Raw genomic sequence first — 26530 nt, 5'->3', positions numbered from 1 at the left:
CCTATTTTGCTATTTTGGAAGTGCAATGCACATCAAGTTATTACCGTTATAATTAAATATATAGTAAATAATTATATAGAATGTATAATATATTGAAAAAATGAGCAATCTTGTTCCAATTCCTCTTGGCATACGTGGGAGTGTGGAACCTTGATTTTGATTTTTTTTTTTTTTTTTTTGGCTAGTTTAGTTGATCTCATTTTATGGGTGTTTATCTCTTTTAGTTCAGCAGATTAATTTCATGGTTAGGAAGTACTTATGAAAAGAATGGCAGAGGAATTTTTTTGAAATACCCCTCAAATTATATGTGTGTGTGTGTGTGTGTGTGTGTGTGTGTGTGTGTGTGTATTTCATAGTTTATTAATGTAGTTCACTCAAGACGACTTATTTAACATGTAAGCTGAAAGGCTATCCATCTTTTACATCATAAGGAGTTACAATACAGTGGTGCAACGTCCAGGCTTCCAGCCTTCTTAACCGATGGTAAGTTGAGCTAAGCACCCAATTTTTGTGGTCCACATGCTACGCTCAAAAACTTTCATGTTCCTAACAAAAGGTGTTTGACACCATAAAGAAAGCATACCATCAACCTTGGGTATCTAAAATGTGAGAAATGGAAGAAAAAACAATTATACTGATAGGGAATTGGAAAGGGTATCACAAATCTTGACGAACCAAACACCAAGCTTCTACATGTAGATGTTAGGCTCTTATGGGCCAGTATACATGGGGTCCATGACGGCCACGCCCATGTGTTGTTGAAGGGGCCCAAAGGAGGAATGGTCCCAATGCACCAAAACTAAAAGATTATCCCACGTAAGTCATTCACCGAATTGAGATGCACCTTCTTTTTTTTGTTTGGTTCGTTCCATAAAGGGAAGATAGGGCTTCACGCAAAGGAGTACTAAAACGAAAGCTCCGAATATAGCTTACAAATTACAACTGAAGCCAACAATCATGCACCTTGGACTCCTTTCATATGATCACGAGACACTCCAGACTCCTTAAAAACTAGATTTTTATGCTTTATATGCGTTGTTCTGTTCTGACCATGGAACAGCATTTTTATACCTCTTTCCGGGAAATTGGCACCCCAGTTTCACATATATTACAGCTGGAGCTACAAAGAAGGCATACAACTGTACTAGGTCTTTAACCAAAAAATTTAAAAAAAAAAAAGGCATCATTCACAAAGAAATTATATAGATTCGGAACTAAGACTGGCTCAAGCCATTGACTAGATTTAAGTAATTTAACAATGCGCACTGTGAAGAATATGGTTAGGCCAAAAGCAAGAATTTTGAATTTGACCCCAGTTCCAAAGACCACCCATGATCGGATCCTTCGGCAAACAATGGATTTAAAGGCTTGCCAATGTGAAAAGGCCAAGCTATTTTGTTTCACACGAAAATCATGGAAATGAATGATTTATCATCAAAACAAGGTGTATCCCAGTCATTCTTCAAAACATGACACGAGGCGTAGCGTTCCTATTGTGAGGTCATCAGGAATCACATACTTTCCGTCCTTGGAAATTTTATAGAAAGCCCTCTTCAAGGTGGGAATTGATTCCAAGCCAACCACAGGTATGCCCCAGGTGGTCATAATCAGCCATAGCTTCAGAACTCAACATTTCTGACTGGAAACTAGATAAAGGTCCGGCTCTGAGTGGTCGGTGAAATTTCACATCTATAATGCAGATGAAAGGAGCCACGGCTGCCTTGTCTTCATCAGAATCCACTTTTGAGAAATTTAAAACAGATTTCCATCTGCGCAGAGACATCGTCGTGAGCTAGAGAATCTGACTAAATAGTAACACAATCAGAGCTTCGAAGAAACTTCAATAATTGATGTCAAAAAGAAAACAAACAGAACAATGATATGGCCAACACAGCTTGAAAGAAGTGACATATTGTGATGCGTTCTAAGATGCTTTACTTGTTCAAAATGATAAACTTTTTTAATATAATATTTAATACTATGAGTAAAGGTTAAAACTACTTACTTTCTTCAACCAATGATCTCTTTGCTAGAGAGCGCAAGAAGTGAATGAGAGGCTTCTTTGCTTCAGTCAACATAGCATCATATTCTGCCACATTTTCGTCGACCTGCAAGCCTTCGATTGATTGTACCCTACGAACAAGCTTCCGCAGTTCCTGGCAATAGCATTGTTGAGTCAATAAGTCCATGCCCACCATCACATTTCACATTGACGAATAAGTCTCCAAAAGTTGGAAATGTGTTACAAGGATTGTTAGACTAGCTATAAATATATCTCATGAAGAAACAATGATGAAAAGGAATTTCAATCAAAGATTGGCAGCATGCTTTTCTAGAGGTCAACATAGAAAGTTGGGAAAAGGCAATGGTCCCTCCCTCAAAAACCAGCACATTCATACAGCTTTCATTTCTCAAGTCCTGATGATGTTGTTGATGCTTCACTCAGAAGCCCCCTCATGTAAAAGGTCATCGAAACTCAATGATCGAATAACAATGGTCCCTCCCTCAAAAACCAGCACATTCATACAGCTTTCATTGCTCAAGTCCTAATGATGTTGTTGACGCTTCACTCAGAAGCAAGATCCACTGTACCGATACCCGAGCTCGTATCGGTACCCGGCCAATACGGTACCGATACCATGCCGTACCGATACATGATATACTCCGACGTACCGATTCGGTACAGGTATAATTTTTTTTTGTTTTATTTTTTTTCTGGATCTCCAAGTTATTAATTCATAAATACAACCCCAAAATTATATTATATTGCATATTATTGACATATTTGGATTCAATTTTTGAATTTGGTAGCAGTACAGAAACTCTTGATCTAAAATTTCAAATATATATTTATTTACATTATATTACAACTATATCATCTTAAAATTAAAAAAAAAAATATAAATATATATTAAAATATATCTAAACTTTTAAAGTGCAAAGCACAAAAAATGATATACTAACCTCAAGATCTACTCTGCATTTAATATCTCGTCGAGTGTCTGTGACGCTCATAGATATCTAGATTATTAGCATAATCTGGAGGAACATCAATCCAACCCTCTAACTAAGATGCACTATACTCCTGAATATTCATCCCATAAGACATCATCTCTAGATTGTAAAACATCTCATATCTTTCACTCAAACTCTGGCTCTGAGAAATATCCTCAGGATGATGGTATAGCTGTGAAGAAGCCCATCCGAAAATGCCGGTAGCAAAATCTAATCCGTAAGATGCTCCAGGCTGCATAGGGTAGTAACCACTAGAAGACGATGCCTCGGATACACCCTATCTATATGGATCATAAGGTGGCTGCGGATAATAAGATCCATAATGCGAGAATGATTCAGATACATCCATAGATCCTACTCCACGTGCAAGATCGTTTGCAGCTGCATCGTGTGCTGAACGATCTCTAAGAGCCTATCGTCTATATGAAATTGACTCTCCACGATCTCTACCGACTCGTCCACCAGTCCCTATCTTGTGTGGCATGTGTAAACTGGAACTCACTAGTGAATCAAATATCACCCCACGGCTGTGTCTCATAAGCAGTGATCTCCTGTCCTCTAGTTCCTCTCTGATCATCAGATCTATGACTACTACCAGTATCATCATCACTCTCCCTGATCTCCGAATCTGAGCCAGATAGCTCCTATACTCTCGAGAGTGGTGCACGTACAACTGTCTTTTCTTCCCCCCTTGTGCCCCTCTATGATTGAGTTTCCTATGATTGGGAGGATGGATATCTTCTTACTGACTGCTGACCTCGTCTAAATATCTGTCGCTCAAACCTCTACGAGAATGTATCGGACATCGAGTCATGTGATGAATAAGTCTCCTGTCCCCTCAAGCTGTGGCTGATCAGTTGGAACCTTATGTGCAATATTTCTTTCTGCCCATTGCCCTAGATCCACCCTGATCTCCCTAACTACTACATTGGCTGGTCGTGGAGGGGATCTCGACTCATCAAGCTCTGGCTCCTGCTGCTAACCTACAAGCCATCCGATGATCGAATCGTCATCCTCGTCGGCATAATCATCTAGTGTCGGATCAGTGTACTTCAGTTGTATCTCCTCCTGAATGCATTTTAGCCTCAATCTTAGATTATAATGAACATATACAAGATTATTGAGGCATTTTTGTGTCAAATAATTTCTCTATTTGCTGTGAATAAAGGCGAAAGTCAATCAATTGCGCTCACAGCCACTAACAGAGACCGTCTAGGAAAAAATGCGGACAGCCACACCTCTCAAATATTCTACGGACATTCCAAAATGAATCCACCATTCAGTTGCTAAAGCAAAATTATATATCAAATTTTATGATATTATTAAGCAAAATTACATATCAATCTATGCTGCTCATTATTGATATGTAATTTATCTAGATTCATCTGCTTTTTTCTTACGACAGCTGATAGAACTCCAAAGCTAGGGGTGGCAATCGGATCGGGTCGGGTCATAAACGGATCAGATCATAAACGGATCGGATCAGAAAATCATCAATCTAAACCCGATCTGTTTATTAAACGGATCAAAAATTCAAACCTGAATCCGACTTATTTATTAAATAGATAACCCGATCCGTTTAACCCGTTTATTAAATAGATCAAATTACGTTAAACGGATTAAACAGATTAAACAGATCGGGTTAAATGGATCAGAAACAAGTTAAACAAGTTTTAAACAAGTTAAATGAATCTTACATGGGTTAAACAGGTTAAACAAGTCGAGTTAAATAGATCAGAAATAAGTTAAACAGATTAAATGGATTATCTGACTCAATCTGACTTGAATATTAAACGGATTAAACGAATCAAATATCTAAAATCCAAATCTGACCCACTTATTAAACGGGTTAAACAAGTTGATCCATTTATAACCCAAATCCGTTTAGCCTAAATCCAAACCTGTTTATGGCGGGTCGAACATGGATCGGGTTGGCGGATCGGACATATTTTGCCAACCCTATCCAAAGCTGTCTGATCCCTCTCTAAACTGTTTCATCTATAAAAAAATATATTTATTAAATTTATAAATATATCGTTGAATACAGATTGAATTTAGTTGAATAATCATATCTGTTTTAAACTAGCATACCTCTTGCAGACACAACAATGCGATTTTTAGATCGGACACCATCTTATATATCACATTACAAAGAGCAGCAAGAAGTTTATTATCCATATCTATTCTAGAAATGATATACTGAAATCTCGGATTCAAATAATAAGCTGCAAATAAATTTCATAATTGATTAAGTACACTTTTACAAGTATAAGAAAAAAATATTTTAAAATATTCTTGAATCCGTGCTTATCGACTAGATGCAAATCTCTATCCATCTGATAGTTCCAACAGCGCTCAATGATGTTAATGAATTCTTGAGCATGCTTCGGATCATTCTCACTGATCTGTTTCTTTGCCCTCTCCATCATGTAATATAAAAAGCTCATCTGGATGTATCTTTTACTATCTACGACGCAAAACACCTCATATAATGGCTTAATAGCCTTCACTATCTTCTCAGCCCGCTGTCAGAATGACTGACTCGTCCTCAAGTTCTCCACATGACTTCCATCAGTGCGGACCCTCGCATATCTGCTCTCCTGCCACTCGGCACTGACAAATATTTGACGTAAGGCTGTTTTCTTCTGAAGAAGACTATCAAGTGTTATGTAGCTGGTAGCAAATCGTATGATATCCGGTCTTAAGATCTTCCCCCCAATATACGTCCGCATCAATGAAAGAACCCATGTGTGATTGTAGATGAATCTAGTAATAGTTTGGACAATCTCCACTACCTGCTGCACCTTACGAATCTTCCCAATATCCATCAATATAAGATCAATGCAATATGCAGCACATGGGATCCAGTATATCTGCGGTCGCTGCTCCATCAGTAACTCTTCGACAACTTTATATTGTGATCCATTATCTATAATGATCTGCACGACATACTGCTCACCCACTGAATCAATCACCTCAGATCAAGGATATATGTGGCATCGTGCATCTTATCTGAAGCATCAATTGATTTGTGAAAAAATATTTTTTTATCATAATATCAAAAAATTAATAATACTCCGTCTAGTAGGACCGATCCAACCATCACACATTACTGTCAGTCCGTATGTTAGACCATTTATTCTTGTAAGAAGCAATCCATCTCTACAGATCCTCTTTATTACTATCAAAAAATTGATAATATGTGTCTTTAGGTCCTGACGGATCTACACCCTGACCGACAGCCTCTATGGCTGAAATGACAGATCGATAGTAAGGTTGCCTACTGCATTTGCTGGAATATCGCTGAAATAAAACTATGATCCAATAGCTTCCACATATCCTTCTTATTCTTTTTCACCATAGTGTCAATTCTTTGCTGCTTTGAATCCTTACTGGAAAAATATATGGATACAAATCATGGATGGTGGCTCCTACAGGAATATCTCTGGAGGACCTCATACTGCCAAAAGCTCCCAACAAAGATGATATGCTGTCTGCTCCCTCTACCACTGAAATCTCTGACTGAGGTAGTCCTCCTGAGCTCTAATTCTTCTCCATCGATCGCTGATCCAGATTTTGATTCGTAGCATGATGGTCCAAATCGCTCTCTATACCTGACCATCTCCTCCTGCCGATACTGATCAATCAAGCTCGTTTGAATGACAGTCTCAATCTGTGCCTCATTATCTGAAGCAGAAGCCTCCTCTGACTCTCTAGAGTGATAAGAAGGTGGCTCTGCAGCTCGACGTCCACTTCCATCCTTTTCTGCTTTGCCCTTTCTTTCACTGCTTTCGAATCAACAAATTACTTTTTCATCAATTGACGGACCTCCTGTGGGCATTTCCAACACATGGACACATCAGCATAACCACCAGTCATGTGCTGCTTCAACCTAGCCACCCCTCCTTCCTTGAACTCTGTGTTGTACCATTTGCATCTCCAATGATGCCGAATCGAAAGCAACTCGCCATGATCCCAACCAATATCACGCTCTGAATCTTTTTTCTTACTCATTTCTGCAAGTATAACAAAACACAACAGTTTAATAATTATTAAAAAAATATTATATATAAATTTAAAAAAAATTAATAATAATTTTAAAACTCATAAATTCAAAAAAAATATTATATACTTCAAATAATATTTTTGAATTAACTGTAATATAATACTAATTTTATGTATTTTTTATTTGATAATATTTTTTATTATTTAAATAATTACAAAAATATTTTTTAATTTCAAAAATTTTAAAAAAAATTCAAGATTAGATTCAAGTAGCTTGAATCATTCTAAACATGATTATGAAACTCTGATTTTTTATTTTTTTAATTTATTTTTTTAATATTATTTTATGAATAAATATATATTAAAAAATATATAATTAATTAAAGTCAACAAATGCCATGCTTTGAATTTTTTTTCTTACAAATATCTGCAAGTATAACAAAACACGGTAGTTTAATAATTATTAAAAAAATATTATATATAAATTCAAAAAAATTCAATAATAATTTTAAAACTTATAAATTCAAAAAAATATGTTATATGCTTCAAATAATATTTTTGAATTAACTAAAATATAACACTATTTTTACATATTTTTATTTGATAATATTTTTTAATTTAAATAATTATAAAAATATTTTTTAATTTTAAAAATTTCAAAAAAAGTTTGAGGTTAGATTTAAGTAGCTTGAATCATTCTAAACATAATTCTGCAATTCTAATTTTTTATTTTTTTTAAATTTATTTTTTTAATACTTTTTTATGAATAAATATATATATAAATATTTAAAAAATATATAATTAATGAAAATCAACGATTTGTGTCTTATGTAGATCTTCCAAAGATCTATCGCATATGATCAAATCATATCAAAATCACAAAATTTTGACATAATTTCCTCTTATTTTCATACTTCTTCGTTCTTATCTTTTTTTAACAACAAAAACATAAAAAATAAAATATATACCAAAAGAATAATACATTACCTTACTTCCGACCAAAAATCAACGTCTCTTCGAATTAGTGCTGCAATTTGACAGAATTTTTCTCTTTTTCTAATTTTTCGACATCTCGTGAGTCTCGGGCGAGCTCGAGAGTTCTCTAAGAGAGCTCTCGAGTCTCTCAAACAACCCACCTGGGCTGTCACTAAAAGACAGCCCAAGCCCCACCCCACACTCCCCCCCCACTCCCCCCATGTGAAGGATGTCGGTACGGTTCGGTTCAACGTCGAACCGTACCGGTCCATACCACTCGATTTTGGGCGATATGGCGCCGAATCATGCCGAACCGCCCGATTCGATGTGGTTCGGAACTATTTTTCGAAGAAAATGGCCAAACCGAATCGGCTAGCCGCCGGTCCGGTTCGATACGCCCCATACCGGATGGTTCGGCCTGGTACGGCATTCTTTGTTTGGAAGCCCCCTCATGTAAAAGGTCATCAAAACTCAATGATCGATGATCTTTTACATGATATCTTGAGTTTAGATCATCAGGAAGCTAAGCTGCAAAACTCAATGATTGAAACTCCGATATCTTCATATCAAGGATCTAAGCTGGAAACTCATACCAAAGGTCTCTAAGTTTAGAACTCACTATCAGTTTTGGTTTCAACCCCTCCAATAGAGTTTTGGTTTCGGCACTTTTGGCAATCTAATAGTTTGTTACGAATTTCAGTCAAAAAATTTCAAAAAAATCCAAAAATAGAAAAAAAAAATCAAGATATGTCATATCATTTTATTATGTTTTAGGAATCTAAAATCATAAATTTATGTAATTCAAATCATTTCGGCCTAAGATTAAACTACATTGAAGCTTGATAGCTTTGGTATGAATGTACCAATCTTTTAAGTAAAATACTGATACTAAAATCACTCAATCAAGCAAAAACTAACGAAATAAGTACGTAATTGTATAAAATAAATTAGAATTACCTATTCAATACAACAAACCATTGCAAGGTGGGTCATGTAAATGATGGTGGCCATCATCATGTAGACGAGAAAACTGACAGGGATAAGGATAATAATGAGATAGCACACCACCAATCCATGTTGTTACGGAATGTTGCATTTAATTATGAAAATTTTATTTAATTAATTATTTATAATAATCTTTGTAAAGCACCATAACAAGGACTATTTTAGCAGTCAAGGATTATATTTATTATGAAAAACAAGGGATCCTTGTTTGAAATGTCAAATGAAAGAAAGGACTTCGGCTGCTTTTGGTCAGTTTAAGCTGAAAACCAGTAAATAAGGAGAGATTTGATTTCGGTCTTGATTGAAATTTCAAACACTGCTCCAAGATACAGATTTGGAACTTTACTGAAGCTCCACATTACTCAGCAACTACTAGTCCTACTCAATAAATTGTTAATGCATAATCCAACTTAAATGAAATTAAATGTGCATATATTGTATCTTAGTCTACAAGGTGCTTGTCTGTACATTCTTATATTATGAAGTGTAATTTTCTAACCATCAAAGTGAACACAAACATGTGTGTCTTATGCATTTGTATTGTGATCCATGTTAACATAATATGATTTGCATCAAACTTTGTTGCTCATTGTTTGTACCTGTTATCACTTCATCTTCTTCTTGCTTGGTATAGAGGATAAAGAAGCACAAATTTCTTTGATTCATAAAGATAAGAAATCATGAAATTTTAACAATCCATGCATTCAGGATCCATTTTTCAAAATTGTTGAGCCTAATTTATTTTGTTAAAGCTACAAACATATTAATTGTGAGGTTTTTACAGGTAATTTGATTGATATTACCATAATGAAACTTACACTTGGTACTATTGAAGAAAATGCTGCTAACTTGCCCACTATTTCCCATGATATTCTATCAAGATATGCATCGGAGTTTGTGCCTAAACAGAATATAGTGGCACCATAATAATAAGTGATGTGCAGGTGAACCACATCATCAATAAAGAGGATTACTATTTGAAAGTGAGTGCTTGAACAATTTATGATGACAAGCAAACATTCAAGAAAGCATATTTTGAAGGGGACATAATGCAAGATACAGGCTATAAATATAGATATGCAAGTTTCCCTCTCAATCTTTCCAATTAGATTAAAGACTTTCAAAACATAACATTTTCAAAGTTATTTTGATAACTAATTCATAACCAACCTGTTTATAGAAAAAAAAAAAGCGCTCACTTTTAACATTATCATAGTCTATGGAACTCCTTGTTGGAACAGTCCAACTCTCTACCAATATCTAAAATTCCAACCAAAAAGTTAGTTAAATTATGACCGCCTTATGCAAGGTTCACCGTCACGGTACCAGTCCTATTCCAATGCCAACTTGTCAATGTGTCAGTATAGAGCCAGTTCGACGAACCAAGTGTTGGTGCGCATGCACCGGTACAATACGTCCCATACCATCTGCTTCAGTACGGCATGGCAAACCTTGGTCTTATATACATGCAATTTAAATATGGATCGAACACGATGCTAGGTTCTAGACATGAGTGTCTAGGTAACAAAGATAATTAGTAGCAAGGGATCTATAAAACTAGAAAGAGGTTGTAGGAAGACATCAATGTTTTCTCTATAACACATGACTCTAGTTTTACTATGGTGGATTCCATGTACCACTAGTTAAATACAGCCATTTTAATCCTGTCTAATGGTTTTTGATTTGATGGTCTGGCCTATTTAGAGCAATTAATATTCATATTTGCTGTAAGCTCATTCATAAATAATACTGTTGGTGCAAAAATCCGCCGACGTCGGAGAAGCTGGAGTCGCGGTCGCCGTCGGGACCTGCAAAGGAAGTCTAAACCGGAGTTGGGGGTGCTCCAGCAAGACCCTCCGACGCTCAAGTCAGTTCTCTGCCTCAACAAGAATGAAGTGCTCGAACGAAAATTTTTGCAGAGTTTTGAGATAAAGATTAGAGCTTAGAGAATAACGTATCTGGGGTCCCCTTTTTATAGGCGGAGGATGCAACAGACTGATAGCGACGTTTGTAACCGCCTGGTAGTGGGCCGTTCAAGGCCATAAGGAATTTGTTACGGAGAGTAGTGGCGTCAGGGGCTGTTCAGAGCCACGTGGAGCTTGTCGCGGGGAGTGGAGTAGTGTTTGTTGTCGCAACTTGCCAGAGAGTGGTGGAGCCGCACGGAATCCGTCACAGGAAGTGAAGCAGAGTCGTGGCCATTACTGTGGCCTGCCAGGGAGTCCAGGCCTGTCGGCCAAAGCTCGGTTGAGATGTCCAGCAGAGAGAGGTAGCTCTCCATCTGAGAGGAGCTCGGATGTTGCTGGCGAGCCCTCCACCGTTGGGTGCCTTGGGCGCTAGTACTGCAGGCGAGGGTCATTTGCTGTAGGAGCTCGGTCAGAGGCTTTTCGTAGATGAAGTTCGATTTCACGCAGAATTCGGCAGAAGATCGACCGACAGTGGATATCGGATGGCGCTGGAGAGGTTCATCCGCTGGAGGGGTCTGGCTGCTGGAGTTCGTGTGTCGCAGGAGTTCGTCCGGAACCTGTCCGCTACAGAAGTTCGGTCGGAGTCCGGTCTCCGTAGAAGTCCGGATGGGGATCATTTGTCGAGGAAGCTCGGCCGAAGCATGCCTGCAATAGAAAGAAATTCGCTCACAATAGAAGCTCAGGTGGAGGCTTACAGTAAAAATCCGACGTGGACCGCTCGTAGTAGAAATTCAGAGCAGACCGCTTGTAGTGGTAGCTCGGAGCAGACCACTTGTGGTAGAAGTTCGGAGTAGACCGCTTGCGGTGGGGGCCCAGAGTCCGGCCCTTGCCAGAATTCGGATGAGGCCCACCTGCGATAGGAGCTTGGGGCTGAAGTTCGGCTCCCGTAGGAGCTCGGACGAAGTCTACCTGCAGTCGGAGTTCAGGGAAGAAGTCCGGCTCCCGTAGGAGCTCGGACAAAGTCTACCTGCAGTCGGGGTTCGGAGAAGAAGTCCGACTCCCGTAGGAGCTCGGACGAAGTCTACCTGCAGTCGGGGTTCGAGGAAGAAGTCCGGCTCCCGTAGGAGCTCGGACGAAGTCTAGACGATGGTCGACCACCGTAGAAACTTGGATGGAGTCCGTCCGTCGTGGAGAATCCGATTGACACTGGTGGGGGTTTTCCGCTGGAGCGTAGTCCCAAGTGCCACACCATAATGGTCCCGCCAGCAGTCAGCCCTACACCACGGTGAGTGGGACACGTAGTGGAGGTTGGTCTAGGGATATCCACCGCCATGACTGTGCCAGGCCCCGTCGCTTATTTAAACCCCCTCCTTCCCTCCAGGGACTTCATTTCGCCTGAGAGTCCAGACGATGCCTTTCTTCTGCTTGAGAGTTCAGCCACCCATCGGCGCCCTTTTCGACCCTAAGCATTCTTCGCGCCAATCTTCGCCATCTCCGCCGGCTCCCCGCCTGTGTCGGGCCAATCTGGGTTGGTCCCGAAACCTCTCTTGCCATCGTGGTTGTTCCTTCCTCTTTTTGCTTTGTTTGTTCAGCTTCCGAGGGTTTATTCGCAATCTCTCATGATCTTCCGGGACTTCCTTCTCTTCTTCTTTCTTTCTTTTTTTTTTTGCTACAGGCACGGACGTAGGAGTTGCCCGGGCGGCCCTCGCCGTCGACGTCCCTTACGACGCCGAGCCTTCAGTCCTCCGAGCCCTTTCGAGGAGTTCTCCCGTCGGGGCTTCAGCCCCGGAGGTCAATCTCGAGAGGATGCTACGGATCGAGAGTAGGAGGGGGGAAACAGTGGCCTGCAAGTTCAGCGGCTGTCGAACTGCCACTGAAGGCTCCCACAGCTTCGAAGGGGACTCGAGGGAGAATTCCTTCAATAACAGAGATTTAATAACGGAACTAGCCGGTGAGTGCGTCCTGCTCGAGAATTTCGAAGTAGTTGAACGGGGCGACACCGGTCAAGGGGGTAGAGTTGTCGTCATAAGCTGTGACGGATTTCTTGACGTCGTCAGAGTCGAGGGACCAGAGGCGGTCGGCGCTGACGGCGGAACAGTAGAACTTGTTGCGGGGGCGGTGGAAGTAGCACATGCCGACCTCGCCGAAGTGCCTAGAATGGTGGTTGTCGGGGAGCACACAGTGGTGGTGCATGCCTCCGGCATTATCGCGGCCTCCGGGATACTTTCGGTTCTTCCTGATGCAGATCGTCGTTGCCGCTGCCGTCGCTGTCGCCGCCCCTTGAGTTCTATCCCCCCTTTTCCCCCTAGGGTTAGAGTTTCGGCAATGGAGCGGAGCGAGGTGGGGGGCGAGAGTCGATGGGTTCATCACACGTACTGAAAAATACTGTTGAGAAGGATGGAACTGGAAGGAGAAATCGAAAGCTTGAAGCGGTCTTTAATATATTTTTTTCAAGTCTTGTAGTAATATTCTTCTTTCCTCGGTCCTCAGAGCTTTGTAACGTATACCTCGTTAATCGAGAATGAAAAGGAGATTTTTGTTATCTTGTCCGCACTTTGCATCAAATTGTCGCCCGCCGAACTTCTTTTATTCGCTATTGTTACTATTATATTCCCCCCTTTTTTTTTCTTTTCTCGAGTGAGGGTTTTCCCTCTGCTCTTAGTGGGGTCGCGGGAGCGCGGAGGCGCCGCCGAGAAGATTCCCTTTTTCTTATCTGGTCTTGAATGACCAGACCTTAGTTGGTGTCAGGACGGAGTTCTTCCCCTATTTCTGATGTAATCGGTTTCAGCTCGGATTAGGACGAGGTTCTCCTTCTGTTCCTAACAGGACTGCGGGGGCACATATGGGCGTTGCAGGACCTCTCCCCCCATCCGATCTAAGGATAACCGGGCCTTCGCCTTTGCTCATGTTAGGGCGAGGTTCTCCTCCTGTCCCTAACATGGCTGTGCGGGCACATACGGACGTTGCAGGGCCTCTCCCCCCATCCGATCTAATGGTAACCGGGCCTTCGACTTTGCTCATGTTAGGGCGAGATTCTCCTCCTGTCCCTAACAGGGCTGTGGGGGCACATATGGACGTTGCAGGACCTCTCCCCACATCCGGTCTAACGGCAACCGGGCCTTCGAGTTTGCTCATGTTAGGACGAGGTTCTCCTCCTGTCCCTAACAGGGCTGTGGGGGCACATATGGGCGTTGCAGGGCCTCTCCCTCCGTCCGGTCTAACGGCAACCGGGCCTTCGACTTTGCTCATGTTAGGACGAGGTTCTCCTCCTGTCCCTAACAGGGCTGTGGGGGCACATATGGGCGTTGCAGGGCCTCTCCCCCCATCCGATCTAAGGGGGATCGGGCCTTCGATTGTGTCGAGACGAGGTTCTCCTCCTGTTCCCAACACGGTTTGTTTCGATTGTCCTGTCGATATAGGCTCGTGCCAAGAGAGAAGACATGTGGATATAAAACTTTTATTTAAAATAAAGTTATCGGTAATACATTCATAAATTTTTCGAGCTCCATGATCGCGGGAGGTCTGCTCCTCCGAGCTCCTTGAGGTAGTAAGTTCCGGGCCGGACTACCTCCTTGACTTCGTACGGGCCTTCCCAATTTGGGGCAAGCTTCCCTCGATCCTGAGGTTGCGAGACAGCGGCTCATCGAAGCACTAGGTCTCCTGCTCTAAAGACTTTGTTTTTGACCCGGGAGTTGTAATAGCGGGCGACTTTCTGTCTGTAGGCTGCCATCCGAACTTGAGCTACCTCCCGCTTTTCTTCTAACAAATCGAGATTGGCTTTGAAACCCTGCGAATTGTGATGCTCATTGAATGCCACGACTCGTGCTGATGGAAGTTTGAGCTCAATTGGGATAACAGTCTCCGTTCCGAAGGCTAGAGCGAAGGGGGTCTCCCCCGTGGGCAATCTTTGGGTAGTTCGGTACGCCCACAACACATGATAAAGTTCGTCTGCCCAAGTTTCCTTCGCTCTTTCGAGCCTTGTCTTGATTCCTTGCAGCAGAGTTCTGTTGGTCACTTCGGCTTCGCCGTTGGCCTGAGGATGGGCTACCGATGTGAAATTGTGGGAGATGTTTAGGTCCTCGCAAAATTCGGCGAATCTCGCTCCCGCAAACTGTCGGCCATTATCAGTAATTAGGGTTCTCAGCAGGCCGAACCTGCAAACGATTGACTTCCAGACGAAGTCTTGCACTTTAGCTTCTGTGATTTTCGCCAGTGGTTCGGCTTCAACCCACTTGGTGAAAGTCAATTGCTACCAAGAGGAACTTCCTCTGCCCCGACGCCACGGGAAAAGGTCCAAGGATATCCATTCCCCATTGCGCAAATGGCCACGGGGCGCCCAAGGGTGTAAGCTCGGAGGCGGGCTGTCTCTGGATGTTGGCATATCTCTGACATCGGTCACACTTTTTGACATATTCAATGGAGTCACGATACATTGTCGGTCAGTAATACCCTTGACGGAGCAACTTGTGGGATAAGGATCTAGCCCCCAGATGGCTTCCGCAGATTCCTTCATGCACCTCCCATAAGGCGTAGTCAGCTTCCGAAGGCCGGAGATATTTTAAAAGGGGCAAAGAGTATGACCTCTTGTACAACTTGTCCTCATAAAAGATGTATCGGGAGGCTTGATTTCTGAGCTTCCGAGCTTCTTTTGCATCATGAGGGAGAACCCCATCTCTGAGATATGCCACCAGTGGGTCGATCCAACTGGGTTCGTGGCCAATTTTCATCACGGACCGCGATTCTTCCGTACTTGAGCACTTCAGAACTTCAAAGAGAACTTCCTTAGGCAATTCAACCGGAGCCAGCGTAGCCAACTTGGAGAGATCGGCCCTGGTATTTTCCATTCTTGAAATTTGCCTGATGTTGAAGCTACTAAAGGCGGGGACGAGCTCCTTTACCTTTTCAAGATATTTAGCCATGCTGTCCTCGCGTGTTTCGTAGTTTCCGTTGACTTGTCCCACTACCAATTGGGAGTCGCTGTAAATTTGGAGCCGATCTACTCCTAATTCTTTGGCGATCCTCAATCCTGCGATCAGAGCTTCGTATTCCGCTCCATTGTTCGTTGCAGGAAACTCGAAGCGCAGTGCGTACTCCGCGACGATTCCCTCCAGACTGATCAAGATCAGGCCAGCGCCTGCGCCCGACATGTTGGAGGATCCGTCCACATAGAGGGCCCAAAAGCAATCAGGAGGGTCTGTTTCTTCTTCAGAGGAGTTCAGTCAGGACTTCAAGCCGTCAATTTCACCTTGTTCAGGTTCGGCCTCCTCCGAGATAGTGCATTCTACTATAAAGTCTGCCAATATCTGGGCTTTTACTGTCGGCCTAGGTTGATAGTTGATGTCGAATTCTGTGAGCTCGATCGCCCATTTCGCTATCCTCCCGGAAGCATCCGCCCGGTGCAGAATCGCCTTAATCGGCTGGTCGGTGAGCAACGTTACGGTGTGTCCTTGAAAGTAAGGTCGGAGCCTCCGGGCTGCAATCAACAGGGCGTAAGTTAGTTTCTCTAATTTAGTATACATGGTTTCGGTGTCTCTCAACGCGCGACTGATGTAGTAGATTGACCGTTGAATTTTTGCTTCTTCCTTGACAAGAACTGCTGCGAAGGCCATAGGGAAGACCGCCAGGTACAAGAACAACTCCTCCCCGAGCTCGGGCTTCGCCAAAAGCGGAGGTGAGCCGAGGTAGTTCCTTAGTTCTTCGAACGCCTGTTGACACTCAGTGGTCCAACAGAAGTTCTTCGGCCACTTGAGGGTTTGGAAGAAGGATAAGTATCGTTCGACCGACCTCGCAACGAAGCGATTCAGGACTGCCACCCTCCCTGTAAGGCGCTGAACCTCTTTTATTGACTTCGAGACGGCCATCTCCTGGATGGCGCGAATCTTCTCTGGATTGGCTTCAATCCCGCGCCCTGATACCATGAAGCCCAGGAACTTCCCCGAGGTCACTCCGAAAGCACACTTAGTCGGGTTCAGCTTCATCTTATATTTCCGGAGGGTGCCGAAGGTCTCCTCGAGGTCGGCGACGTGGTTCGTCGAAGATTTGCTTTTCACGAGCATGTCGTCCACATAGACCTCCATGTTGCGGCCGATCTGCTCCTTGAAGATTTTGTTCACCAACCGCTGATAGATCGCACCTGCATTTTTTAGGCCGAAAGGCATGACCCTGTAACAGTAAAGACCATGGTTAGTAATGAAGGCAGTCTTTTCTTCGTCTTCTGGTGCCATCCTGATTTGATTATAGCCGAAGAATGCATCCATAAAGGTGAGAAGCTCATGGCTCGAGGTTGCATCCACCAGTTGATCAATTCTGGGCAGAGGATAGTGGTCATTTAGGCAGGCTTTATTCAACTTTTTGAAGTCTATACACATCCTCCACTTGCCGTTTGCCTTTTTGACTAGGACAACGTTGGAAATCCAGTCAGGATAATTGACTTCTCTAATGAATCCGGTCTTCAGGAGTTTATCCACTTCCTCGGCTATCGCTTTTTGCCTTTTCGGTGCATGACCTCGGATTTTTTCTTTCGTCGGCCGATGCTTTGGATCAACGGCCAGACGATGTTCCATGACCTCTGCGTCAATCCCCGGCATGTCCGCTGGAACCCAAGCGAAAACATCCATATTCTTTTGTAGGAAATCAACGAGCTGCGTCCGTACCTCTTCCCCCAGATTGGAGCCGATCTTCACCACATGCTCTGTACTCCCATCATTCAAGGGGATCGAAACCAGATCTTCCATTGGCCCGCCCTTTTCCTCAGCGAGGTCGTCGCGGGCGTCCAATCCATCAACCGGACAGAGATCAGATTGGTCACTTCTTTGCAAGGCTATGTTGTAGCAGTGTCTAGCCAGGGCTTGATCTCCCTTGACTTCTCCGACCCCCTGGTTAATAGGGAATTTCAATTTCATATGGTAGGTCGACACCACGGCCCGGAGGGCGTTGAGGCCAGGTCGGCCGAGGATTGCGTTGTAGGCTGACGGCGCCTTCACCACCAGGAAATCCACCAAAGCCCTGGATTGTCTTGGATATCGATCCGCAACTACAGTCAAAGTTATTACCCCCTCCACCGAGATAGCATCGCCGGTAAACCCTACTAGAGGAGAGCTAATCGACTCCAAACGACCGTCAAGGATGGATATTTTTGAGAAGGCATCGTAGAACAAAATGTCGGCCGAACTTCCATTGTCGATAAGAATACAGCGCACATCGTAATTGGCTATATTTAAAGAAACTACAACCGCATCGTTATGAGGGAATTGAACTCCCCGAGCATCTTCCTCAGTAAAGGTTATGGATTCCTCAATCTTTTGTCGCTTGAGAGGTCTAGCCAATACACCGGTTGTTCCCTATCGGGATTCTCCTGAGATGGTGTTGGTGAAACCGATCGGAGACCGATTATCGGGCTGCTCCATGCCGACTGCTGTCGTCGGAGGAAGAGGAACCTGGGAAACCGGAGATGAGGCCGGGGCTTGCAGAGCTTGCTGAGATCTGGCCGCAGAGGCCGTTGACCGTCTGGCGGTTGCCCTCCAGGGAGGCACCAGGTGGAGATCAGGCAGGAAGCTGGAGGAGGTGTCGGAGAAGATGACCGGAGGTGATCCCGTTGAGCGCTCCTTTAAGAACAAGGGTACTGCGAAGACACAACCCTTCCTCTAGCGCCAATCCTGTTGGTGCAAAAATCCACCGGCGTCAGAGAAGCTGGAGTCGAGGGAGTCGCGGTCGCCGTCGGGACCTGCAAAGAAAGTCTAAACCGGAGTTGGGGGTGCTCCGACAAGACCCTCCGATGCTCAAGTCAGTTCTCTGCCTCAACAAGAATGGAGTGCTCGAACGAAAATTTTTGCAAAATTTTGAGATAGAGATTAGAGCTTAGAGAATAACGTATCTGGGGTCCCCTTTTTATAGACGGAGGGTGCAACAGACTGATAGCGACGTTTGTAACCGCCTGGTAGTGGGCCGTTCAAGGCCATAAGAAATTTATTGCGGAGAGTAGTGGCGTCAGGGGCTGTTCAGAGCCACGTGGAGCTTGTCGCGGGGAGTGGAGTAGTGTCTGTTGTCGCGACTTGCCAAAGAGTGGTGGAGCCGCACGAAATCCGTCACAGGAAGTGGAGCAGAGTCGTGGCCATTACTGTGGCCTGCCAGGGAGTCCAGGTCTGTCGGCCGAAGCTCGGTTGAGGTGTCCGACAGAGAAAGATAGCTCTCCATCTGAGAGGAGCTCGGATGTTGCTGGCGAGCCCTCCACCGTTGGGTGTCTTGGGCGCTAGTACTGCAGGTGAGGGTCATTTACTGTAGGAGCTCGGTCAGAGGCTTTCCGTAGATGAAGTTCGATTTCACGCAGAATTCGGCAAAAAGTCGACCGGCAGTGGATGTCGGATGGCGCTGGAGAGGTTCATCCGCTGGAGGGGTCCGGCTGCTGGAGTCCGTGTGTCGCAGGAGTTCGTCCGGAACCTGTCCGCTACAGAAGTTCGGTCGGAGTCCGATCTCCGTAGAAGTCCGGATGGGGATCATTTGTCGAGGAAGCTCGGCCGAAGCATGCCTGCAATAGAAGTTCGGAAAGAATTCGCTCACAATAGAAGCTCAGGTGGAGGCTTACAGTAGAAATCCGACGTGGACCGCTCGTAGTAGAAATTCGGAACAGACCGCTTGTAGTGGTAGCTCGGAGCAGACCGCTTGTGGTAGAAGTTCGGAGTAGACCGCTTGCGGTGGGGGTCCGGAGTCCGGCCCTTGCCAGAATTCGAATGAGGCCCACCTGCGATAGGAGCTTGGGGCTGAAGTTCGGCTCCCGTAGGAGCTCGGACGAAGTCTACCTGCAGTCGGAGTTCGGGGAAGAAATCCGGCTCCCGTAGGAGCTCGGACGAAGTCTACCTGCAGTCGGGGTTCGGAGAAGAAGTCCGGCTCCCGTAGGAGCTCGGACGAAGTCTACCTGCAGTCGGGGTTCGGGGAAGAAGTCCGGCTCCCGTAGGAGCTCGGACGAAGTCTAGAAGGTGGTCGACCACCGTAGAAATTTGGATGGAGTCCGTCCGTCGTGGAGAATCCGGTTGACACTGGTGGGGATTTATCCGTCGGCAGGACTTGGGAACGTTGCGAAGGCTCGGCCACCGGAGAGGTTCGGGAAGATGTCGTCGAAGGTCGGACGCTGGTAGAATCCCGGGAGGATCACTCCTGACACGAACTTCGGCTGGGGGGTATTTTATACCCAACAAATACAAATATGGAATTTGAATAATGATATAGTGAAACATTGAGTTAGAATTTTAATATAAAGGTTTCCTTTTAGGTACATGAGCCTAACTATCTAACCAGTAAAGCAACTAGCCCTAAATGTGAGCTCTCTAATCACATCTTCCTACTTCTTGCAGACACTATACAAGTTTGATGAAACCATAAAGGACAGACTGCTTTCCAGAAGCATGATCTTAAACTACATGACCAGCAATATAAGTCCTTCCACCAACTGGCCTTCTAATTATTACAAAGGGCCCCATTCTTGACCAAAATTGCCCAAGCAAGTAGCTAGATGGCAACAAAGAGAGAACTGATGTTCGATTTTGAGACCATCATAAAATAGTCTATGCTATGATGGACAAACTTTGATCCAAAAAGTTGGATCCGTATAGATGGAATTAGGCATGTTAATTATGATTAAGGTATTGTCATGGAGAAAAATTCAACTGACTAGCATTAGTTCCAATCAACTCTAGAGGTGATTCTAGTTTTTGTCTTATACTTCTTGACTTGAGTTTTGAATTTTTCTTCCACAATATTTTATCATGATTTAGATGTTCTATCACAATTTTGAGTAAAGTTCACCATCTCAGTATCGGACCTCATGCTCGTACCTTCAAATTATAGCATCGGTATGCGGTACAATACAAGATGGCGAGACATACCGAGGTTGGTACGGTATAAGACAGCTTACCAATTTGGTATTAGTACAGTATGGGATGCCCGGTGTAGCACAATACTAACTAGTATGACAAACCTTGGTTTTGAGACAGAATTTGTTGTGCATGCTCTCTCTCTCTCTCTCTCTCTCTCTCTCTCTCTCTCTCTCTCTCTCTGTGTCTTCATATTTTTGTTAAGGAAGAATAAATTTAAAATTATGAGGACAGCTTAGTTTGCCATTCAGCTATGTGGTCATTGGACCACCTTCCTTTCTTTTTATTCTCCTGGCATGGAATGCTGACAATGCCTCCAATGTCCAGTAAAAATTTGAAGTTATAGGCTGATCAGAAAATGGGGTGCCAAATAATAGTCAAGCCTATAGGAGAACCAATAAAATCATCATGTCTAATATGAAAATCTTTCGTGAATCCAAGTTCTATCTTTGACAAGAAACAAAGAGCTACCTTGAAAAATATTGCCACTATTACAAAGGCGTGCAATAAGGCCAAAATTGTGCATCAAATGCCAACTTCAAACTTTACTATCAATACATATAACCTTTATTAAATGAGTCATGATTTTTGTCCTTATGCATAAATTGTTATGACTGCTCATGCTCATAGATGCAAGGAAGCTTGACTAATCCTGTTCAAGTATTTGCTGGGAATAAATAAGTCAACTGTAGGAGCTCTTAGATTCTAAGGAGATGTTAGTGAATATTTAAAAAAAATAAAACGAAACAATTTTTCCCAATTACAAACAAATATACATTTGGGCACACAAACAAGTGATTTCACATGAAGTAACAAATATGCATCTAAAACTTAAAAAATCAAGCCTCAGCAAAAGCTTTGGATTTACAAACAAGTGAAATCAATTTAAAGACTTACAAACAAGTACGCATATCACATGAAGTGGCAAAAATGCATCTCAATCTTACATAAAACATGCCTCAGCAGTAATGTAAGAAAGCAAGAAATAATATGAAATATGCATTTTTGGTTCAAGTAACATGCTATTTTTTTTTTCTTTTGAGGCATTGGTCATCATAGAAGAACTTCATGATGCCAATGTTAGACTTTTCTGTCATGCTCAAGTGATATATATTAACGTCAAAATTTAGAAAAGCAATAATACCTGACGATCAAATTCAACATTTTCAACTGAGTAGACTTCATTTGTAATTGATGGATCTTTGTAAACAAGGCCATCAAACCATCTAGCTGCAATTTCTATATGGTTCTCACTCTCCTAGAAGAAATTCCAATCATGAGTGTGGCATCAGCATCGAGATGAATGTGAATTAATATCATGTTACAAGAGATCAAAGCAACTGAAGAGGGCAAAATCGACACTCAGTTAGGGCATATGTAGTATAGTTTACCTCCTCATATGTGGTTTCTTCTTCCTCTTCATCATCTTCAATAGACCATGTTTCTTGACCAGATAAAGCAAGCAGCCTACTATTGTCACCATCTTTAGAAGCCTGAATTAGAGCATCCATCAAATCAGGTTGTGCTTTCCGCAACAGTCTTCCTAACATAAATTGTAAAAAATCCATCAAAACGAATTAATTTACAAAATAGCAAAAAAAAAAAAAAAAAGTGTACACCCGCAGACATGCACATGTTGTATGGTCTTTGAATTAGACCATCCAGTAAATGAGCCACACAAGCAAGAATTAAGAAACGAAAAAGAAATGTAGACACGATCTGAAATATTGGCTTTAGAAACCGCCCAAAACTAAATTTAGGAAAAGTAATTTGAGTAAAGAATCAATTCTTGATATGGTAGAGTGACATATGGCAGAATTATGGAACCAGTGGCTCACATCAGGTGACACAAATTCAAATTTTTCTCACAAAACTATTCAGTTGAAAAGGTACTGGAACTAGATCTGAGGATATCAATGTTAAAAAAGAGACAATGCAATTCTATAGTAGTCTCTTTGGATCAAAAGGTGTCAATTATTCATCTCAAAGTTTTCCATGAACTACAGCAAGTTATTATGAAATCTAACCCTTATCGATCACCAGGGCCTGATTGTTTTGCTAACATTTTCCTTCAAAAGGATGGCATTTGATTAAAGATAATATCTGCACTACTATTTCTTGTTTCTTCACTTCTAAAAAATTGTTTAATGAGGTAATTCATAATTTTGTTCCCTTCATTCTGATGATCACTTGTTCTCTTGCAGATTTGATACCTATTTCTTGCAGACAGACTTCAAGTTATCATGCAAGATCTGATATCTTTGAACTGACATGCTTTTATCAAGGAAAGGTTCTGGGTCAAATATATCCTCCTTCCAATAGATGACCAATGGTTTTCTGAAAAATAAAGGGGCCAAAAAAAATTGTATTAAAGTTGATTTTTTGGAAGGTATTTTACAGCACAAATAGGAACTTCTTCATTCAGGATGTTTAAAAATCTGGGATTCAATGAGATTTGGATAAGTTGTGGATTAAGGAATATGCAGATGCTCCTTCATTCCCTATTCCTGTCAATGGCTCACTATGGTCACACAAGTGTAACGAAAGATGAATATATGATCCTCTCACCTCATCTTTTCATTACTGTCACAGTGTATCTTTCTTGTCTTCCTGCTCTGGCCATTTCCAAAGGCCAAATTTAGCTTACAAGTTTCATGATAATATCCCTGCAACTCACCTTATTTTTGTTCATAATTTGGTAATCTTCTGCAAAGGTGACATCTCCTGTCTTATTTAGATGATCTTGTCGCTACCTTATTTCTTTAATGGTCTTTTTATTGAGCAAAGAGAAAAGCAGGATATATTTCAGCAATGTTGTTCCAATAAATCTGGTATTTGTAGTTTACTTTAGGTCGATTTCCTTCAAGTATTGAGCCTCCCTCTTATGCAGAAGGTAAGTTATTCTGTTTGTGGCACTCTAAGACAGGGTAAAAGGTAATAGGATTCATGGAAATTTAAATTACTCTCTTTACCTGGGAGATATAGATTGCTCATATCCATTAGCTCATTCTTCCAAGATTATCTGTCTGTTGCCAGGACCATTGCTTGAAGAATTTTAAAAGTCATTAGGAAGAGATGCAGAAATTTCTCTGGAGGGATAACTTCCATATTGTTAGCTGGAAATTTATTAATAGATCTTTGAAGGTGGTCTTGGACTGAGAAAGCTTGTGGATTGGAAGAATGCTGCATAAATGAAATTAATTTAAATTTTGCATTCTAGATTTGCTAGGTTAAGTGCAAGTAACAAAAACTCTAACTAGCAATTTTGGGAATATTAAACCTAGGATTTCCATTATGTTAATTGCAGAAGCATACCGAAATTGAGATCTACAATCCTCTCATGCTTTACCAAATTGGTGATAAGTCTGATACTGAGTTTTGGTTGGATCAATTGCCAGCTCAGGGGATCCTAGTTGATCAAAATAGTTGACAACAGATGGATGAATTTGCGAGAATCGATGGCAAAATCTCTGATTATATTCATCAGGGCAAGTAGATTACTATGCATCTACCCATTTTGATCCTTGGACATATAGGGTTTTAGAATTTGTCATCTTGATATAGTCCCCACTTAGCAACTTTAAGTACACCCTGATTGGTTTACTTCTTGCTCCAAGGGAGAAAAATAGAAGTGAAGCAGCTAAAAGTGAGAATGCATCTATCAAATGACACAAGTATTGGGGGGGGACTTTAATAAAATTAACCAAAAAAAGTCATCCGTACGTCCAAAAAAGAACGAGGTAGGCTCCATGAATGTGCCTCGACTGTGATTTTCTTAAGGACCCAGCAGAAAAGAACTGGAAATAACATCAGTTCGAAGAGGAAAAGTGGCCATAGGTTCCCATGAAGGCATGATCTCCACTAACCTTCAACATAACCAGACTCTTGCATAGAAGTTGACTTTTATCTGGAAAAAAAAAAAAGACTTGCTAGAGTTGGGGACATGCCAGTTTTCCAAGGAGTGGAACTCTCAACATACTTACATGGAAGAAAAATTAAATTCCAATAAAATGCAGATAGGGCATATCTTAAGATGAAGAATTGTGGCAGCAGGATGCATTGGTTATTTTATATCAAGGTGGGGATCTCTCTCCTTTAAGTTGCAGGTATTGTTTCTTGAGTTATTTTATGTATAGGGTTATTTCGGGTTTGGAAGTGAGAAAGCTTTTGCACGAAGGAAAATATTAACAGTCATATATAGCTGTGAAAATACGTATTCTTCATGCATTAACTCAGTTGAGTATTGCTGAGTGAAACACAGATTACTTGGAAGTTGGAACGATGCAATGCACATCCTAAACAATTTTTTCGAAAGAGCTTTTGTCCTTTATTAGGGCACTCCAAAATCTGTCTCAGGCGTCAACATTTTGGCTGATGTATGTCGGAAGATATAATTTCCAGGTGCAATATTGACATTTACAAAATACCAATAGCCCGTATATCATCAATTTGTCATCAATTGGGCAATAATGACAGGGTAATCACTTCAAAAACACTAAAACAGTCAAATGCCTTGCATCAAAAACATGGAGAGATTCAAGTAAACTAAACATACCAATGTAGTTAAACTGTCTCCTTTTCCCTTCTCGGACGTCTGGGCCCAATCTCTGCCAACGAACAATCAATCAATTCTCAGGTTAAGAAGCGAAAAACACAGAAAACTTTCGTCAATCCAAACCCAAAACAAATGGAAAAAGAAAAGGAAAACAATGCAATAGAGCAGCACCTTTACAAGCATAACAGCGTCGAAGACCTCGCGGTCGAGGGAAGCAACCCTACAATCCCAACAACAGCAACAGTCCGGAAATAAAACAATCTGTCAGAATACTTTCACTAGCGATTAGCGTTCGGGAAACCAAGAAGTCCAAAGAAGATACCTGAGGACGCGTTTGATCTGAGGGGGAGAGAAGGTGGAGAGCTCCATTCCCCACCTGACGGCGCGGCGGGCCTCCCTCTTGAGCTCGTTCCGGCTCTTCTTGTCGGCCGGGGGGGCGTCAGAATCGGTGTCATCGTCCCCGGGCACCAAAGGGCCGAGGGGCCTCAGGCCGCCGGAGCCAGGGGAGGAGGAGGAGGAGGAGGAGGAGAAGAAGGAGAGAGGGTAGGGTTTTTGGGTGAAGAGTAAGGAAGAGAGCCAGGGGTGAAGAGAGTTCCTTAAGGGCGCGGCCGCCAATGCTGCCGCTTGAGCCATGGTTTTCCCTCCGGGCAACGCTGCGGACGAAGAGAGGGGTCGATCTTATTGGATCAGGGTATGTGGTCTAGAAACTGAAATTGACTAGCCCTGGCCATTTTGGGCCAAATTTCGGATACATTAATCTCCATCTTGTATCCGGTAAATAAGGAAAAATTTTTTGTGCACTGCAAACAGTGTAGAAATGGCATGAAGTATATTATTTTATATAATTAATATATATAGTTATTATTTTTTTTATATATATTTTTATATTTTATTTAAAAATTTTATATGATAAAAATATTTTTATTTTTTTAAAAAAATTAGGACATTCTATGATATATTATAATTTTATCATAATATGATATAGAAAATTATGATATTCTGTGCATATTATGACATCCAGCACTAAATTATAATTATTTGCAAGTAGATTATCATAATATAATCCATGATATCATAATATGGAAAAGACATTTTTGTCCAATCACTTTCCAACGCGCATTTAATATCTACCGCTTTACTTTTTCGTTTGAAAATTTTGAATGACAAAAATACATCTATTTTTTAGAAAACATTATGACATTCTG

General features: G+C 42.1%; 1 protein-coding gene across 1 annotated transcript; it reads right to left on the bottom strand.

The window, feature by feature from the left end:
• Positions 1 to 1211: 1211 nt before the first annotated feature.
• LOC105044077 (uncharacterized) lies at positions 1212 to 26021 on the bottom strand. The gene is made up of 7 exons (XM_010921873.4): positions 25648 to 26021; positions 25497 to 25545; positions 25326 to 25377; positions 22162 to 22313; positions 21915 to 22028; positions 2006 to 2156; positions 1212 to 1769 (listed from the first exon to the last, which is right to left on the bottom strand). The coding sequence occupies exons 1-7, from the start codon at positions 25956 to 25958 to the stop codon at positions 1753 to 1755; spliced, it is 846 nt and encodes a 281-aa protein (XP_010920175.1). The 5' UTR covers positions 25959 to 26021; the 3' UTR covers positions 1212 to 1752.
• Between the last annotated feature and the right edge of the window lie 509 nt (positions 26022 to 26530).

The sequence above is a fragment of the Elaeis guineensis genome, chromosome 4 (assembly GCF_000442705.2).
Source record: "Elaeis guineensis isolate ETL-2024a chromosome 4, EG11, whole genome shotgun sequence".
In the NCBI taxonomy this organism is placed as follows: domain Eukaryota; kingdom Viridiplantae; phylum Streptophyta; class Magnoliopsida; order Arecales; family Arecaceae; genus Elaeis; species Elaeis guineensis.
This window is presented reverse-complemented; position numbering and strand designations above follow the sequence as displayed.

What these genes read in the sequence shown, in the direction of transcription:
- LOC105044077 (XM_010921873.4), bottom strand. Translation starts at nt 25,958, where the DNA reads ATGGCTCAAGCGGCAGCATTGGCGGCCGCGCCCTTAAGGAACTCTCTT. An exon ending in AAGAAACCACATATGAGGAG is followed by an intron (nt 22,029 to 22,161) that starts GTAAACTATACT and finishes AATTTCTTCTAG; the next exon opens with GAGAGTGAGAACCATATAGA. An exon ending in ATGTTGAATTTGATCGTCAG is followed by an intron (nt 2,157 to 21,914) that starts GTATTATTGCTT and finishes TGCTATTGCCAG; the next exon opens with GAACTGCGGAAGCTTGTTCG.